General features: G+C 43.1%; 1 protein-coding gene and 1 long non-coding RNA gene across 3 annotated transcripts in view; one reads left to right on the forward strand and one right to left on the reverse strand.

Annotated features, from left to right (window-relative positions):
* The window catches only part of LOC139552314 (endoglin-like), a 50132-nt gene extending 40471 nt beyond the window's left edge, over window positions 1-9661 (reverse strand). For both annotated transcript variants that reach the window (XM_071363928.1, XM_071363927.1), the window contains exons 1-2: window positions 9537-9661; window positions 8033-8259 (exon numbers count right to left, since the gene is read on the reverse strand). In XM_071363928.1, the coding sequence (XP_071220029.1) occupies window positions 8033-8096 (64 nt within the window). In that variant the 5' untranslated portion in view covers window positions 8097-8259; window positions 9537-9661. The remainder of the gene's footprint in view (window positions 1-8032; window positions 8260-9536) is intronic.
* Window positions 1940-6789, forward strand: LOC139552312 (uncharacterized). Its single transcript, XR_011670411.1, has 3 exons — window positions 1940-2044; window positions 5515-6028; window positions 6701-6789. It is a non-coding gene; the product is annotated as an uncharacterized lncRNA (long non-coding RNA).
* Window positions 9662-19345: the final 9684 nt, after the last annotated feature.

The following is a 19345-nucleotide window of genomic DNA, read 5'->3' on the forward strand; positions in this document are numbered from 1 at the left end:
AATAGTGAAGCGTGATTCATCACGCCCAAGAAAGCATTTTCACTGCTCCAGAGTCCAATGGCGGCAAGCTTTAGACCACTCAAGCCGACGGTTGGCATTGCACATGGTGATCTTAGGCTTGTGTACGGCTGCTCGGCCATGGAAACCCATTTCATGAAACTCCCAACGAACAGTTCTTGTGCTGACGTTGCTTCCAGAGGCAGTTTGGAACTTTGTAGTGAGTTTTACAACCGAGGACAGACATTTTTACGCGCTACGTGCTTCAGCACTCAGCGGTCCCGTTCTGTGAGCTTGTGTGGCCTATCGTTCTGTGAGCTTGTGTGGCCGTTGTTGCTTCTAGACGTTTCCACTTCACAATAACAGCATTTACAGTTGACCGGGGCAGCTCCAACAGAAATTTGACAAACTGACTTATTGGAAAGGTGGCATCCTATGACGGTGTCTCGTTGAAACTCACTGAGGTCTTCAGTAAGACCATTCTACTGCTAATGTCTGTCTATGGAGATTGCATGGCTGTGTGCTCGATTTTATACACCTGTCAGCAACGGGTGTGGCTGAAATAGCTGAATCCACTAATTTGAAGGCGTGTCCACATACTTTTGTATATACAGTATATACACTCCATTCGGGAAAGTATTCAGACCCCTTGACTTTTTCCACATTTTGTTACGTTACAGCCTTATTCTCAAATGGATTAAATTAATGCCAACAAAAAAAAACGAAAACAGGTTTTTAGAAATTTTTGCAAATGTATAACAAATAAAAAACAGAAATACCATATTTACATTTACCTCCCCATCCAAGTGGATAGAGCTTGAGAGGATCTGCAAAGAAGAATGGGAGAAACTCCCCAAATACAGGTGTGGCAAGATTGTAGCTTGATACCCAAAAAGATTCAAGGCTGTCATAGTTGCCAAAGGCGCTTCAACAAAGTACTGAGTAAAGGGTCTGATACTTATGTAAATGTGATATTTCTGTTTTGTTTTTTATTTTGAATAAATTTGCGAACTTTTCTAAAAAATGGTTTTTGCTTTGTCATTATTGGGTATTGTATGCAGCTTGATGGTGGGGGGGGGGGGGGGGAATATTTAATACATTTTTGAATAAGGCTGTAACGTAATAAAATGTGGAAAAAGTCAAGGGGTCTGAATACTTTACGAATGCACTGTATATATTTTTTATTTATGATTTTTTTATGGCAGACGAAACACATGTCTTGTGAACTAATGTGAACTAATTTGCGGAGGCTGAGACCAATGCATTGAGGAGGCCGCGGGGATGGCACTTCCAAGAAGTGTGGCTAAATTCACAATGCATGTATCTCTCCAGAATGCGCTCTCTCTCGCCAATTTGTGCACATTCATTGTTTGCGGTTGATTGTTAGTGTCTATCTATTCCTAATTCCATATATCACCAGTAGTACATTTACCATTAATTCCTATAATTTCTAATATACAATGTTTGTTTGGTTACGGTCATTTCTGTTAATGCATTCAATATATTATTATTCCAGTCTTTTGTCATTCTCATTTTCGGAGTGGACACGTTGAGCGCACAACCTATGTTACACTTGTGAGAAACAAGTTTTGGTAAATTTTATTCCATTTACGAGTTTTGTCAATTTAGTCATTGTCTTTATTTAGAGCCGTCCTGTCAATCTTGAGTAAGGACGCGCACCTAATTACGGATAGAAGTAGGCCTGTAGGCTAACTGGCCTGCGTGCAAATGTATGAATATAAATGTGCCCATTTGGGAATCTGATAGTATTTCTGATTGACTTAACGCACCACCAATAGTTCCTCAATGTATTTGAAAAATGTTTCCAGTTCTCTCCCTTTTGACCACTCAGCGTGAAAGGGAAAAATGTTATGCTCTGATCCAGTGGAAGCGTCATGAAAAAGGCCTGCCTGATTACTTCTCGTCACTTGTGCAAATAGCCTACAGCTGTGTCTGTCCCAAGCTCACTGGCACCGGAAACTCTGAGGGCCTAGAATATTTATACAATGTTGCAAGTTTGCTAGCAGGAGCTTCAGGCTGACTCAAGGTAATAGTTGATACAATGTTTCAAGTTCGTTGCAGACAGGCCATGTGTAGCCAATTTGATTTATAGGATATTTATTTTTATCAGGATATTCTCTACCTGCAGGCTGCAATGGCTTTACATACAGAAACATATATCTGTCATATTCCAGGCAGCATCAGCATGTGCAATGTTTCCGTTTCGTTGTCTCTTCCTTCAAATTGACAAGGTGTTCCATAAACACTCTATTAGCTCTCAGTCTTCAGGTTGGTCACAGTGTGAACAAATTAATTTATCACTAAACGGCGAGACATTGTGAATTTGCTCTATAGTGAGAGTCTATTCATCTTCCAGGCATTAATTAGCAAACGTGGTTTTTGGAGGGAAAGACTAATTTAGCGGTCGCTGTGCTAACTCCGTTCCACTGAGCAGATGGAAACGGCAGAGACGCATTGCACACTGGGTGCTTCCAATCATTCAAGATTGATGTCGCTTTGCACAGCATATGTTGCTCATAGAACCAACAGACATTACCCCGTTTTTCTCCACTGATTTCCCAGAAAATATTAACGAGCCCACTTTGGGATCGTCGCATCATAGATAGCATAGCTATGAACGTTCTGCTACTTTTCGAAACGTTTGAGAAGTTGAAGAAGTGGAGTTAGGTAGAGTCTGGAGCAAAGACAGAAAGATTGTGCTGCTTTGCAGTGCCAAGTTTTATTTTTCTTCCTCTAAGAGTAATGAAATAGTCTGAGAGTGGAAAGCTGTCAACAAGCTTGACTATATTTCCTCAGGAAGATAAGTACAGACTGTTAAGAGCTCTGAGCATGGCTTTGGGATTTGTTGGAGCCATATGACAAACATCTACACTACAGGGCTTTTAATTAAAGCCTATCCCTTGATCACACTTTCTACTTTTCAATGTATTAATAATGGGAAAAGATTATATCAAAAGCCTTCCATCATATTCAGAGGGACTCTCTATAACCCTGAATGTGGCCCCTACATAAGCACGCCAACACACACAGGAGCACACTCATGTGTGCACACACACAAGCACACACACCAAGTTTGTCATAAATCAAAGAGAATTTTGAGCACTTCACCACATGAATCCAGAGAAAGCAGCATGACACCTGAATCAACAAGAAGGTTCAACTTTATACACCCAGGCTTGCATAGCTCTACCATTAGGGTCAAATAACAAGTGACTGTAGCTACCCTACGTTGTTTCAATTCTGAACACCAATCGTGGTTTTTAAGATTTGTGAGACACATCGCAACAAGCTTCAACTAAAGCCTGTGACACCTGTCATTGCTTCAAAGCATCAACTGTTCAATAATAATTTCCTGTCCTTTAGAAGCTTAGCTGACAACTATCTCTGTTCTGCCTGAAGAAAGCAGCACATCAACATAGCATACTAAATAGTTTATGAATTTGCATAGTGGGAAATAAGGAATAGGTACCAAACAGCCAACCCAAGTACTACTCTCTCTGGGATTTGGGGAAGAACCCAAAAATAATGTTTAAAGGGACAGGTACAAATCCCCTTTCAAGACTTCTTCTGATTGGGCAGACCCTTGGCTGAGTATGGGGAGACTGGCCAGAGATAATAGCTACACAACGCCATGCCTTATCTGTCCACAGTGTGCAGACGGCTGCCGCTGGCATGTGCACATAGCGGTCGCCATTCTGATGAGGAGTTTTATCTCCGCGCCATGTACTAATGAGCCATTCAGGTCGCACGCCACTGCCTGCCGACCAACCCAACCTGGGGGACCTGGGCCTTACCGATCCCCAGGGATAGTGCACCACGATGAGAAAGACAGGCAGACAAGGTCCAGGGCCTGGCCAGAAACAGTGCCTGAAACGAGTGGACACTTAAATATCAATGAATGTGTTTTCGTTTAACATGGTCATCTTTTGTTAAAAACTAAAGTACTCCATGTAAATATTTGTGTGTATTTGTTAAGAGCTCAACGGAACTAGTGCTCTCTCTCTCTTTGCCTTACAGCCAAGTAATAGAATAATTACTGAGGCTCAAGCATCTCCTTGCAGATGAGAAACGATTGTGTATGTTACTCTCAAAATGTTTTTCCTAGATATGAAAAGTCTTAAATTAAATGGTTTCTGAGATGAAAGTGTGCCTATCAACATTAGGTGATGCATAGCCTAAATAGAGTGAGCTAGATGTGTTTTACAGTGCTTTGATATATGCCTTACCGCATGAGGGGTGCCTTGTTAACAACTTACTTCAAGAAAAACATAACTCATAAGCTGGAAAAAAATGATTTGTCTCTAAACATTTTATATGACACTGCTGCTGCCCTGCTTTACTCCAGAGATAAAGTGAACCATCACACATCATTCATAATCTATACACAAACAGGAAAAGTTATCCGGCAGCAAACATTATTGTAACTCATCAAACGCTTACTCTCCCTTTTAGGTACAACAGACAGAAATAGAGAGAGAGCAAGAGAGAGAGAGAGAGAGAGAGATAGGTAGAGAGGTGAACAACATACTTTAGCATACCCACTGGGCACAGACATCAATTCAACATCTATTCCACGTTGGTTCAATGTAATTTCATTGAAATGACGTGGAAACAACGTTTATTCAACCAGCGTGTGCCCACTGGGTAGCTAGTCCTGCTCAGCACTGCTAGTCAAAGAGAGAAAAAGAGGCAGTCAGAAATGGATTGTTGATTGCAACAGTGAGATAGAAATCGGTCTGCAGCAGCGACAAGTGGTCGCGTCACTATGTCTCCCTGGTCCTGCCACCCAGTCTGGCTGCAGTGTGGGGAAGTGGGCTATTTAGACTCTCAACGCCATTTTTAACAGAGGCAGCAGTTTTTTTTGTTTTTTTGTTATTTCCCTCTGCAAGTTCCTACTAAGGAGCTGTCTGTCACCTCTTTTTATCCCTCTCTTTCTCTCTCATCTCTCTCTGCATCTTGCCATAGTGTATTTCTCTCTCACACACAATCTCTCTCTCCCTTTAGTCCCTCCCCCTCTTTCTGTTCTACCTCTCCTTAGCATCATCTGTCTCTCTCTCTCTCTCTGTCTCTCAATCTCTCTGCCTCATCCCTCACTTCACCCTCCTCTCTCTCTCTCTCTCTCTCTCTCTCTCTCTCTCTCTCTCTCTCTCTCTCTCTCTCTCTCTCTCTCTCTCCTTCCCTCTCCTTTCATCCCTTTCTCTCTCTCTGCACCCCTTTCCCGATCAACCCACTGTGTCACTGATGTGTTGTTGGATAGTTACATAATCCACGCTTAACCGCCACCACCATCTCCAACCCTCAACACCCCCCCCAGCCTCCAGCATAGCTTCCTCAGGATGTGGTCCTAGTGGCTTCCCTGCCTGCTGTTCTGCTGCTCTCCTTACCTTTCTTCCCTCCATCTCCCTCCCCCCTAGTCTGTCAGCTTCCCCCAAGCTCTCCTTCAGGCTCTCCTCCCTCTACGGCAGCTGCCTAATCACTTTTGTACTTTTCCTCCAGTCTGTAGAGAAGGACCCGGCTGGGAGGAAGTGCAGCGGGAGGCCAAGAGTCGACAACCATCACGTCAGGCTCCCACGGGGAACTAACTGCAGTGGGGAGCCGATGAGGCCTACAGTCAACCTAGCCTCCTGTAGGGACACCCCCAGAGAGGGGCTGTACAGCTGATGGCCCCCATGGAACTACAGAACAGAAGTCTGGAGTCCAACTACTGTCTGGAGCCCAAACGGAGGCCCCCAACAGGGGCAACAGGGATTTAATCCAGTGAGACCAAAGCAGTCGACACAGATTCCCAACTAGAATCCACTACAGAGGGCTACACTGTCGACAGACAGTCACAGTTGCAGCCACAACCTCAGCCACTCACTAGTGATGGGTGTAAAAAATGCTGTATTCAGAAACGTTGCTATAGTATTCCTATTTGGAAGTCTCACAGAATATTCCAATAAATGTCTTGGCATGTCTCGGTTATGTTGCAGTTTCAAGTTGTATTAGTCGTATGTACAGGATACACATGGTATACAGTAATCCCTCGTTTATCGCGGGGGTTACGTTCCGAAAATGACCCGCGATAAGTGAAATCCGCGAAATAGAAAAAAAAATTTTTTTTACAATTAGCAACTATTACATGTATACAAATACAGTGACTCACGTGTAGGCCGTTTCACTGCTCTTCAGACTGGGCCGCTGCATCCTGACTGCGCTCTGCAGTGTTCTCTTCTTCTGAAGCCCGCGGTGCAGGTGTGTTTGTTCGGGAGAAGAACATAGTGATAGGCAGCTGTTGTCGCTCTTTTTTCTTCTTTGCAAAAAGATCCTTGTACACCGACATGCCACCATCGATTACGTTGGAGAACTGTAATGAACGGCTCATCAAAGGGTCCCATTCCTCAGCTACTCGCTTAAGTTCAGTGGCCATTCGCACCATGGTTGCTAAGCGACCAAGCGTTAGTCCTTCCTTCCTTCCTGGCCAACTTAATGTAAATTTGCCAAGCTGTTTTATGTACGTACACATAACTGCACGAGACGACAAAATGATAGCACAATTCGTAGCATGTTTTGATACAAGAAGCGGGAGTGAGTTTTTAGCGAATCAGAATGCAGAGCACAATGCACCAAAAAAAAAAAAAAAATGCATTATGAAAATCCGCGAAATAGCGAATCCGCGATAAGTGAACCGCGAAGTGGCGAGGGATCACTGTATACCATCCAACAAAATGCTACTTGCAGGTTCCTTCTCCACAATGGTACAACAATAAGAAATAAAAATAATAATACAAACTGTTTTGGACTGCTTTCCTTTGTCTGCAAGAGCCAAATACATAAAATGTGCATATACCAGTGCACGAACATGAGGATCCACTGGAATAGCATGAACTACACCTGCTCTGTCTGACATAACTATCTGAAATAAGCATCACTCCAAGGATCTACACATGTTAGCGGCCAGAGCATAACACAAGACCTGTCAGAGCATAACTGAACACTGCAGATTCTCTTCCATTTCCTACATAACACTCCAGCTAACTGCCAACTAACCACTGCAGCCACAGAGAGCAATTGTAATGGCACCTTTTTGTATGAACTAATGGAGGGTACCACCATTGCTTGTTGGCCAAAGCCTATGGGGAAATTAATGTTTTTTTTTGTAGGGTTTTGGGATAAAAGAGGAAAATAAGACCTGTGGTAAACACAGGCTTAGGAGATCTTATTAGTTTTGTTCTATGACATCTCTATCAGCTAATGTCACTTTTTGTGAATTTTGAAACATTTATGTAATCAAAATAAGCACATAAAGCAGATAAATGCTTCATAATTCATAAAGGTCATGTTAACTGACTGATATTACAAATGTATAAGATCTAAGCCTGTGTTAACCTCAAACCTTATTCTTTGTGTTTATCCCAAAACCCCATTCATTCACCATTGCTTTTTAGGAATAGCTGAACAAACCTGAGGTTTAATTTCCATTTTTTAGGACTACAAGCTGGCGAGCTCTATTTAACATACCTATTTTTTTAATCATACGCCCCAAAAACTTACTTGATAAATATATCAAATATACACGCAAACCAAGACAAATCTAGGCTACCTATAGCGTATACCAGCACAATAATAAACAGGATGCACACATTTCTCATTTAGTCCTTATACTTTATGAGTTTCAATGAAAGTAGTCTTTAGGAAATATTGTCAGTCACTATACACGTTACACCTCTATATACAGACTCATCCAATCAACTGGTAATCCTGAGAGAACCACTGAAAACAGCTGTGAAAATAAAGCCCTGGTTGTTTTTTAAAAAAGAGATGAGGTTAGAATAAGTAAATCATGACAGTTCAAATCAAGGTTAATGCCGGTTTTTGAACTTTGCTTACACAGAAGGAAAGACCCTCTAGGCTTCAATTCAGCACCAGTCTCCAAGTCGAGTCTAGCACACTAGCCGTCAACCAAACAGCTCTTCACTTACACAACCATTAAGAAGAGATGGAAGTTGGAGGTTCAACCAACCGTTGGTCTTACCTGAAGTGGCGAAGGCAAGGCAGAGTAGAAGCAGAGGTAAAAGTGGCATGTTGCTGCTCTCCATCTCTAAGTCAGATATCTGTGGGAGTCACAATGAAGAACTTGCCGGTGTCTAGGTGCTCGGGCAGCGTCCTCGTCCAATGGCAGCACGGCTGTGACTGTGGTGGCAGTGGTTCCGCTCCAGAGGGGTTACCACACAAATCCAGCCTTGATAGGTCAAAGGTCAGCTAGGAGAAAAGAGGCGGGGCGTCAGTAGGAGATTGCCAACTGCCAAGCAAAGTCATAGATGAGGTGAATACTGAAAATATCCAATCAATAAGGAATAGTGTATACCTCTGGTATTACTGATGCTGCACATTTATATAATTACATCAGAGTATAATTAACATAATGTCAATGCATATTAATCAATGTAATACTCATCCTCTACACTCAATGCTGGCAAGCTTAACAAATCCCCTCAAGTAACCTTTCCTGTTGAAAATTAAATTGTGAGATGGTGTTGCCAAGATTATAAACTGCATCACTTTCTTTTTTTCTGTCTTTTATCTGGAATAGTGGTATCTGAGATTATTATAGGATAAAATGTTCTCTCCAGAGGGCCTCTTCCTAAACGTCCAGGATCAGATGAAGTACACTGATTAACATCTATGTTAGTGATGATTAACAAGGCAATTTCTAATAAATGTATGTACTGTACCTCTCTCTACTCAACTACCCCCCATTTCTAGTTAGGTGCTTGATTAGAACTGTTGCTACCATACCAAATTCAGATAAAAAATGGGATAATTCGTTAAAACTTGACACGTGACATTGCCATCAACTTCTGCATGTGGAACTAATGATAGGCTACAAACATATAACATTTATACTTCCAATGTGATTGTCTGTCCTTGGATAGCCTAGAATATTATCATGGGGCCCGGAGCTCTAGGGTTATCCAGTGGTCAGTAACTGCTGGCCCAGTCTGCCAGGAAACAGTATGGCGTCGCTTTCTTTAAATAATGTTACAATAGGGAGATCTGATAAGCGGGGGAGACTGCTCTTGTTATATGATTCATATAGAGCGAGGGGAAAAGACTATATAAACTGTTTATGCAACCAAAGCAAAACAAAAGTAACTTTGGCTACTTCCTTAACCAGACAAACACGAATTATTGAGTCAAATACCTAGAAAGTAGTTGAATATTTCAGGTAAACGGAAGACCGGCTATTAAAGTGAAACCAAAGCAAAACCGTTAATGTTTTTATTTGGCTGAAATAAATAGGACGAATAAGTGAAACTCATAGTTCTGGTTTTCAGAAATGTACGATAATACGGCTATAGGCTAGACGTTTATCTGACAATAGCTCACAGTTCACAACTTTATAATTCATGTTAACAAGTTATCTTACCTAATTGTCACCTATCATTGGCTTCAAATAAACAACACATAAAGGTAATATATTGTACCAGGGACAACAGCTAAAGCTGTCAGCAAAGCATTGATTAAAAGAAACTCACATATCAACGGAGAATGTCCCTTTTAAATTGCGGGTATAAACCACGAGTGCAAAAGAAGCAGTCAGTCATGTAAACCCTCATAAACTTTCTAGTGTAGCTGGGCGGGCGGGGAAGCGCAGATTTACTTTCGTACCACTCCCAAAGACCAGAGCTTCGCGCGCTGGTGCTAATGCCGGTGACTGACGTCAATACTCGCACTGCTTGTCAGCACAGAACATTGTGAGAGAAACTAGGGATTTCTTTGAGATTTTGCATCTCAGGTGAATCGACAACAATGAGATATGGTCGACCGGTAGCAGCCTAATGAAAGAAAAGAAAGTATAAATCACAGAAGCATGAGTTTGGTCTTTCCATAACCCATTCAACATGGTTTATTACATTGTAATAACATAGCAATAACCCAAAATGTTACGTATTATCAAGAGTAAAGGGGTTGTGTCTTTATAATCTCAGATGGGATGATGATGATGATGATGATGATGATGATGATGATGATCCCTAAGTTTTGGAAGAATCTCACCTCAGTATAACATATTATTGTCAAAAACAACTAGGGACCACACCGCCCTCTTGAGGCCAATATTGCCACAATCATCATTTGTCGCTTTATGGGAGTTGTGACTTGTGACTGTACTCTCTCTCATCCTTTTGTTTTGTTTTGTTTATGAGAACAAATTTACATCATGTTACCAGGGATGTAATTTCAGAATGAAAAATTAATAATTATGTATAAACATATTACTAATATAGAATGGTATGATGTGATGATGATATCCAACAATTGTCCTCTTGTCAAATGTCTTATTTGTAGGGCTAATTAATAAGTTATCCAGTCAGTTGTATATTTGTGACGGAAGTCATTAAAATGTCTTGTTAACAAACTATAGTTTTGGCAAGTCGGTTAGGACATCTACTTTGTGCATGACAAGTCATTTTTCCCAACAATTGTTTACAGACAGATTATTTCACTTATAATTCACTGTATCACAATTCCAGTGGGTCAGAAGTTTACATACACTAAGTTGACTGTTCCTTTAAACAGCTTGGAAAATTCCAGAAAATGATGTCATGGCTTTAGAAGCTTCTGAATGGCTAATTGACATCATTTGAGTCAATTGGAGGTGTACCTGTGGATGTATTTCAAGGCCTACCTTCAAACTCAATGCCTCTTTGCTTGACATCATGGGAAAATCAAAGGAAATCAGCCAAGACCTCAGAAAAAAAATTGTAGACCTCCACAAGTCTGGTTCATCCTTGGGAGGAATTTCCAAACGCCTGAAGGTACCACGTTCATCTGTACAAACAATAGTACGCAAGCATAAACACCATGGGATCACGCAGCCGTCAAACAGTTCAGGAAAGAGACGTGTTCTTTCTCCTAGAGATGAACGTACTTTGGTGCAAATCAATGCCAGAACAACAGCAAAGGACCTTGTGAAGATGCTGGAGGAAACAGGTACAAAAGTATCTATATCCACAGTAAAACGAGTCCTATACCTATAACCTGAAAGGCCGCTCAGCAAGGAAGAAGCCACTGGTCCAAAACTGCCATGAAAAAGCCAGACTAGGGTTTGCAACTGCACATGGGGACAAAGATCGTACTTTCTGGAGAAATGTCCTCTGGTCTGATGAAACAAAAATAGAACTGTTTGGCCATAATGACCATCATTATGTTTGGAGGAAAAAGGGGGAAGCTTGCCGAAGAACACCATCCCAACCGTGAAGCACTGGGGTGGCAGCATCATGTTGTGGGGGTGCTTTGCTGCAGGAGGGACTGGTGCACTTCACAAAATCGATGGCATCATGAGGAACAAACATTATATATTGAAGCAACATCTCATAACATCAGTCAGGAAGTTAAAGCTTGGTCGCAAATGGGTCTTCCAAATGGACAATGACCCCAAGCATACTTCCAAAGTTGTGGCAAAATGGCTTAAGGACAAAAAAGTCAAGGTATTGGAGTGGCCATCACAAAGCCCTGACCTCAATCCTATAGAACATTTGTGGGCAGAACTGAAAAAGTGTGTGCGAGCAAGGAGGCCTACAAACCTGACTCAGTTACACCTGCTCTGTCAGGAGGAATGGGCCAAAATTCACCCAACTTATTGTGGGAAGCTTGTGGAAGGCTACCCAAAACGTTTGACCCAAGTTAAACAATTTAAAGGCAATGCTACCAAATACTAATTGAGTGTATGCAAACTTCTGACCCACTGGGAATGTGATGAAAGAAATAAAAGCTGAAATAAATCACATTCTTTATATCCTACTGCAACAATAGCTGCAGCCTTCTTGGAATCACACATGACAGGATCTTTATTAAAAACATATCTGAAATACAAGACTATCACTGTCATCTGTGTGAGCATTGAACATTTATAGTTATGAAGTGGTCTGGTAATGACTTGATGAAAACAATGTTTACATGTCTGTGCCATTTATGGAGTAAGAGCAGACATTTTGATATTGTGGTTGCCAAGACAGCCGACAGAGATGGCCGCCTCGCTTCGCGTTCCTAGGAAACTATGCAGTATTTTGTTTTTTTATGTATTATTTTTACATTGTTTTATTACATACAGCCGAGAGGAACTATTGGATATAAGAGCAACATCAACTTACCAACATTACGACCAGGAATATGACTTTCCCGAAGCGGATCCTCTGTTTGGTCCACCACCCAGGACAATGGATCGGATCCCAGCCGGCGACCCTAAACAACGGCGCCGCAGAAGGGGCAGATTGGTCTTCTGGTCAGGCTCCGTAGACGGGCACATCGCGCACCGCTCCCAAGTATACTACTCGCCAATGTCCAGTTTCTTGACAACAAGGTAGACGAAATCCGAGCAGGGGTTGCCTTCCAGAGAGACGTCAGAGATTGTAACGTTCTTTGTTTCACGGAAACATGGCTCACTCTGGATATGTTATCAGAGTCGTTACAGCCACCTGGTTTCTTCACGCATCGCGCCGACAGAAATAAACATCTCTCTGGTAAGAAGAAACATGCCTTATGATTAACGAGACGTGGCGTGATCATAACAACATACAGGAACTCCTGTTCTTCACCTGACCTAGAATTCCTTACAATCAAATGCCGACCGCATTATCCACCAAGAGAATTCTCTTAGATTATAATCACAGTCATGTATATCCCCCCCATGCAGACACATCGACGGCCCTGAAAGAACTTCATTGGACTCTATGTAAACTGGAAACCACATATCCTGAGGCTGCATTTATTGTAGCTGGGGGATTTTAACAAGGCTAATCTGAAAACAAGGCTCCCTAAATTTTATCAGCATATCGAATGCGCGACCCGGGCTGGCAAAACCCTGGATCATTGTTACTCTAACTTCCTTTCGGAGGGACCGAGGGAAACACCCGTGCTCAGGTTTGTTCAACGCTGGTCCGACCAATCGGATTCCACGCTTCAAGATTGTTTCGATCACGTGGACTGGGATATGTTCCGCATAGCGTCCGACAATAACATTGATGAATACGCTGATTCGGTGAGCGAGTTTATTAGCAAGTGCATCGGTGATGTTGTACCCACAGCGACTATTAAAACCTTCCCCAACCAGAAACCGTGGATTGATGGCAGCATTCGCCAAAACTGAAAGAGCGAACCACTGCTTTTAATCAGGGCAAAGGCGACCGGAAACATGACCGAATACAAACAGTGTAGCTATTCCCTCCGCAAGGCAATCAAACAAGCTAAGCGTCAGTATAGAGACAAAGTAGAGTCGCAATTCAATGGCTCAGACACGAGAGGTATGTGGCAGGGTCTACAGTCAATCACGGACTACAAAAAGAAAACAAGCCCCGTCGCGGACAACGATGTCTTGCTCCCAGACAAACTAAACAACTTCTTTGCTCGCTGTGAGGACAATACAGTGCCACCAACACGGCCCGCTACCAAAACGTGAGTAAAACATTTAAAAGTGTTAACCCTTGCAAGGCTGCCGGCCCAGACGGCATCCCCAGCTGTGTCCTCAGAGCATGCGCAGACCAGCTGGCTGGTGTGTTTACGGACATATTCAATCAACCCTTATCCCAGTCTGCTGTTCCCACATGCTTCAAGAGGGCCACCATTGTTCCTGTTCCCAAGAAAGCTAAAGTAGCTGAGCTAAATGACTATCGCCCCGTAGCACTCACTTCCGTCATCATGAAGGGCTTTGAGAGACTAGTCAAGGACCATATCACCTCCACCCTACCTGACACCCTAGACCCACTCCATTTTGCTTACCACCCCAATAGGTCCACAGACGACGCAATCGCAATCACAATCACACTGCACACTGCCCTAACCTATCTGGACAAGAGGAATACCCATGTACGAATGCTGTTCATCAACTACAGCTCAGTATTTAATACCATAGTACCCTCCAAACTCGTCATTAAGCCTCTTCAACCTCAGGAGGCTGAGGAAATTCAAACTTTTACAGATGCACAATCGAGAGCATCCTGTCGGGCTGTATCACCGCCTGGTACCGCCGTAAGGCTCTCCAGAGGGTAGTGAGGTGTGCACAACGCATCACCGGGGGCAAACTACCTGGCCTCCAGGACACCTACACCACCCGATGTCACAGAAAGGCCAAAAAGATCATCAAGGACAACAACCACCCGAGCCACTGCCTGTTCATCCCGCTATCATCCAGAAGGCGAGGTCAGTACAGGTGCATCAAAGCTGGGACCGAGAGACTGAAAAACAGCTTCTATCTCAAGGCCATCAGACTGTTAAACAGCCATCACTAACATTGAGTGGCTGCTGCCAACATACTGACTCAAATCTCTAGCCACTTTAATAACAAAAAATTGGATGTAATAAATGTATCACTAGCCACTTTAAACAATGCCACTTTGTATAATGTTTACATACCCTACATTACTCATCTCATATGTATATACTGTACTCTATACCATCTACTGCATCTTGCCTATGCCGTTCGGCCATCGCTCATCCATGTATTTTTATGTACAAATTCTTATTCATTCCTTTACACTTGTGTGTATAAGGTAGTTGTTGTGAAATTGTTAGATTACTTGTTAGATATTACTGCACGGTCAGAAGTAGAAGCACAAGCATTTCGCTACACTCGCATTAACATCTGCTAACCATGTGTATGTGACAAATACAATTTGATTTTATTTTATTTGAATTGGAATAAGAATTTTTATTAATGTGTTAATTACTTTGTCTACTGTTGGCCTGCATGCAGGTGAACAAGTTTGTAAAAGTGATACATGCAACCTTTAAATTAATTTAGGATATTTTAAATGAAAACATAAGAATTGAACAGTACAGCACAGGAGGTTGGTGGCACCTTAACTGGGGAGGATGGGCTTGTGGTAATTGCTGGAATAGGTGTTTTTCATGTGTTTGATGCAATTCCATTCACTCTGTTCCAGCCATTATTATGATCTGTCCTCCCCTCGAAGCCTCCACTGCAGTACAAGTACTGGAACGAGCTGCAAAAACCACTCAAACTAGACAGTTTTCTCTCCATTCAAGACTCAATCATGGACACTTGCTGACAGTTGTGGCTGCTTCGCGTGATGTATCGTTGTCTCTACCTTCTTGCTTTTGTGCCAATAATGTTTGTACCATGTTTTGTGCTGCTACCATGTTGTGTTGCTACCATGTTGTTGTCATGTGGTGTTGCTGCCATGCTATGTTATTGTCTTAGGTCTCTCTTTATGTAGTGTTGTGGTGTCTCTCTTGTCGTGATGTGTGTTTTGTACTATATTTTGAATCCCCCGTCCCCGCAGGAGGCCTTTTGACTTTTGGTAGGCCGTCATTGTAAATAAGAATTTGTTCTTAACTGACTTGCCTAGGTATGTAAAGGTTAAATAAAAAATACATGAAGTAAATAAATGGTACACTATACAGTACATACAAAAGTATGTGGACACTCCTTCAAATTAGTGGATTCTGCTATTTCAGCCACACCTGTTGCTGACAGATGTATAAAATTGAGCACACAGTCATGCAATCTCCATAGACAAACATTGGCAGACGCATGGCGTTACTGAATAGCTCAATGACTTTCAACATGGCACCATCATAGGATGCCACCTTTCCAACAAGTCAGTTTGTCAAATTTCTGCCCTGCTAGAGCTATCCCGGTCAACTGTAAGTACTGTTATTGTTAATTGGAAACATCTAGGAGCAACAATGGGTCAGCCGCGAAGTAGTAGGCCACACAAGTTCACAGAACGGTGCCGCCAAATGCTGAAGCGCGTAGTGGGCAAAAATCATCGGTCCTCGGTTGCAACACTCACTAATGAGTTCCAAACTGCCTATGGAAGCAACATCAGCACAATAACTGTTCGTTGGGAGCTTCATGGAAATGCGCAATGCCAAACATCGGCTGGAGTGGTCTAAATCTTGCCGCCATTGGACTCTGTAGCAGTGGAAACGCATTCTCTGGAGTGATGAATCACGCTTAACCATCTGGCAGTCCGACGGACAAATCTGTGTTTGGCGGATGCCAGGAGAATGCTACCTACCCCAATGCATACTGACAACTCTAAACTTTGGTGGAGGAGGCATAATGGTCTGGGGCTGTTTTTAATGGTTCGGGCTCAGCCTTTTAGTTCCAGCTTAGTGGCAACATTTTGGGGAAGGACCTTTCCTGATTCAGCATTACAATGCCCCCTTGCACAAAGCGAGGTCCATACAGAAATTGTTTGTCGAGATCGGTGTGGAAGAACTTGACTGGCCTGCACAGAGCCCTGACCTCAACACCATCTAACAGGATTTGAGTTATGTGATACATGAATGTTTTTTGTTCTTCCCTGGAGTCATGTAGTCAAGAATGTTATCTTAGGTATCTCCCCTGTAAGTCTGGTGTCAACAATCTGAAATGTATACATTTTCCATAGTATAAACGAGTCATGATCTGGAATCATGAAGCAAGTGTTTTTGTAGGCTACATAGCAAACACAAAATCCTATAGTCCATTTTTTCACAGGACTGGTACTATAGCAAACATGTAATGGCTACAAAACACATTGAGGAATAATCATATTCCGAATTTACACATACACTACATGACCAAAAGTATGTGGACACCTGCTCGTCGAACATCTCATTCCAAAATCATGGACATTAATAGGGAGTCGGTCTCGGTCTCCCTTTTGCTGCTATAACAGCCTCCACTCTTCTGGGAAGGCTTTTCACTAGATGTTGGAACATTGCTGCTCAGACTTGCTTCCATTCAGCCATAAGAGCATTAGTGAGGTCGGGCACTGATATTGGGTGATTAGGCCTGACTCGCAGTCGGCGTTCCAATTCATCCCTAAGGTGTTAAATACAACATGCACACAAGCTCAGCTTGTTGTGGACACCCCTCTACATGTAAGTAGACACAGGAGGACCACAGTACATTGGCCATTCATCACAGACAGCTAGATAGATAAGCACCCACAAGCCTAGCACAGCAACGTCCCATGCACACCAGACAGTCTGCACGTACACCTCAGCATTTAGGGGGTGTCTCCTCTATAAGCTGTGAGCGACACTTCCCTTCTATCCACAGTGGGCCACTGGGGGGGGGGGTTATTTCTCTGTAGTCCTTCAATAACAGGAAACAATCTGCCGCTCTGTGGTCATCGTCTGTCATCGCTGGTCCAGCAGGTCGACACGGGTTTCAGCGCGGTGCCACGAGTTTCCATGTCGCCGGCCAGCAGCACGTCAGTCTGAGGGGGACGTTTGTGAAAGTGTCCATGCGCCAGCTCACAGGTTTCCTTATGGCTCTCGTGGGTTCTGGGTCAAGGCAGTGTGTTAGCAAAGGGCTTTGAAACATGACGTGGGAGATTGGCAAGACAGGAGCTGGAGGTCATACAGTGCATTTGTTAAATCATGGAGGCCCTCGTTGGGTTTTCTTTGATTCATAGTATTGGCCTAAGGCTGCAAGTGTATGTGTAGGCCAGTGGAGGTTGCTGAGGGGAGGACGGCTCATAATAATGGCTTGAACGGGGCGAATGGAATGGCACCATACCATGTGTTCGATGTATTTGATACCATTCCACCTATTCCGCTCCAGTCATTACCACAAACCCGTCCTCCCCAATTAAGGTGCCACCAACCTCCTGTGACGTAGGCCTATCAAGCATTTGTCTATCCTCCCCATTTCTCACTCCACCAGCCTCCGCTGATTTGTATGATGGCTGGTGAAAGGAATTACGTGTTAATTACGGCTCAAATCAATCTGACACTTTTTCTGTCGTATATGTTTTCTGTAATATAGGCTACTATGTGAAAGGCTGATTGAACTGGCCCATTTTGGTATCTTAACATGTGATGGCACACACACACATGCCATCACCCCCTCCCTTGTTCTCTCTTATTGTTACCCCTACCTTCAAACTAGGTACAGTCGTGACATTCTTAACATTCCTGCTGACTGCATAAAAGTGCTTACTGACGCCTTTTCTAATTAGCTTTCCAATGGACACATCCTGTCCCTAAGAAGCTCCTTTCCTCTTTCTCATCCCCCTTCCAGTGTAGCCGTGGAGTCGTGAGTAGAGCGCTCCTTGGAGGATAGCCCGGATACCTGCTAGAAAGTGTTTGTGAGCCTACTGAGGGCTGTGTGTGAGATGTGAGGTACACAAGGTGGGGAGTTCCAATAACACACTGGATGTACTGGTGTAGCAATGTCTCTACATCCTGTTGTGTCTACATGCTCACTCACCTTGACCCTGTTTTTGTTGTAAAATAACCACCTTCAGCACTTTTAGTAAAGTGAGGCCATGCATGGATTTTGAAAAGGTTGTTATTGACCGGGTAAAGTTGGGATGTTTCAGGGATAGTTTTTATGTATGACTCTATCTTGAAACTATGCTTCATGGTTTCTGAAAGAGCTGCTTCATTTTATGACAGCATGTTTTTTTAATGTTATATGCCAGGGGTAGACAACCCTGTTCCTGGAGAGCTGCAGGTACTGTAGGATTTTGTTACAACTAGGGACCACACCTGACCAACTGAGCTAATTGATCAGTTCAGTGATTGCCTAAATAATTGTAAAAAATTACCCCCTTTTTCGATCTTGTCTCATCGCTGAAACTCCCCAACGGGGTCGAAGGTCGAGTCATGCATCCCCCGAAACATGACCCTCCAAACCGCACTTCAAACACCCGCCCGATTAACCCGGAAGCCAGCCGCACCAATGTGTTTGAGGAAACGCCGTTCAAATGACAACAACTGTCAGCCTGCATGCCCCCCACCCGCCACAAGGAGTCGCTAGAGCGCGATGAGCCAAGTAAAACCTTCCCCGAACCCGGATGACATTGGGACAATTGTGCACCGCCCTATGGGACTCCCGATCATGGCCGGTTGTGATAAAGCCTGGGATTGAACCCGGGTCTGTAGTGACGCCTTAGACCGCTACGCCACTCGGGAGGCCCTGTAATTGCTTAAATTAAACACATCTGGTCTTCCAGGTCAGTTAAACCAAAAACATGAAGCACCTGCAACACATTTTACATTTTAGTCATTTAGCAGACACTCTTATCCAAAGCGACTTACGGTAGTGAGTGCATACATTTTCTCATACTGGTCCCCCGTGGGAATCAAACCCACAACTCTGGCGTTACAAGCGCCATGCTCTACCAACTAATCTCACTGCATTCACACTGGGATATGCGACAATAGCTTTGATCATCAAGTTTTTGCCCACTAGAGTGCAGTATTGTCTTCAAATCGTTTGTAAATCAGACAGACTGTATAAGCAATTGGCCTACTTATGTGTGTTGTGTTGTCTATAGTTTGTCTGACTAAATTTCACAAATTTTACACTAAAGTACTATATGCT

The sequence above is a fragment of the Salvelinus alpinus genome, chromosome 24, assembly GCF_045679555.1.
Source record: "Salvelinus alpinus chromosome 24, SLU_Salpinus.1, whole genome shotgun sequence".
Taxonomy (NCBI): Eukaryota; Metazoa; Chordata; class Actinopteri; order Salmoniformes; family Salmonidae; genus Salvelinus; species Salvelinus alpinus.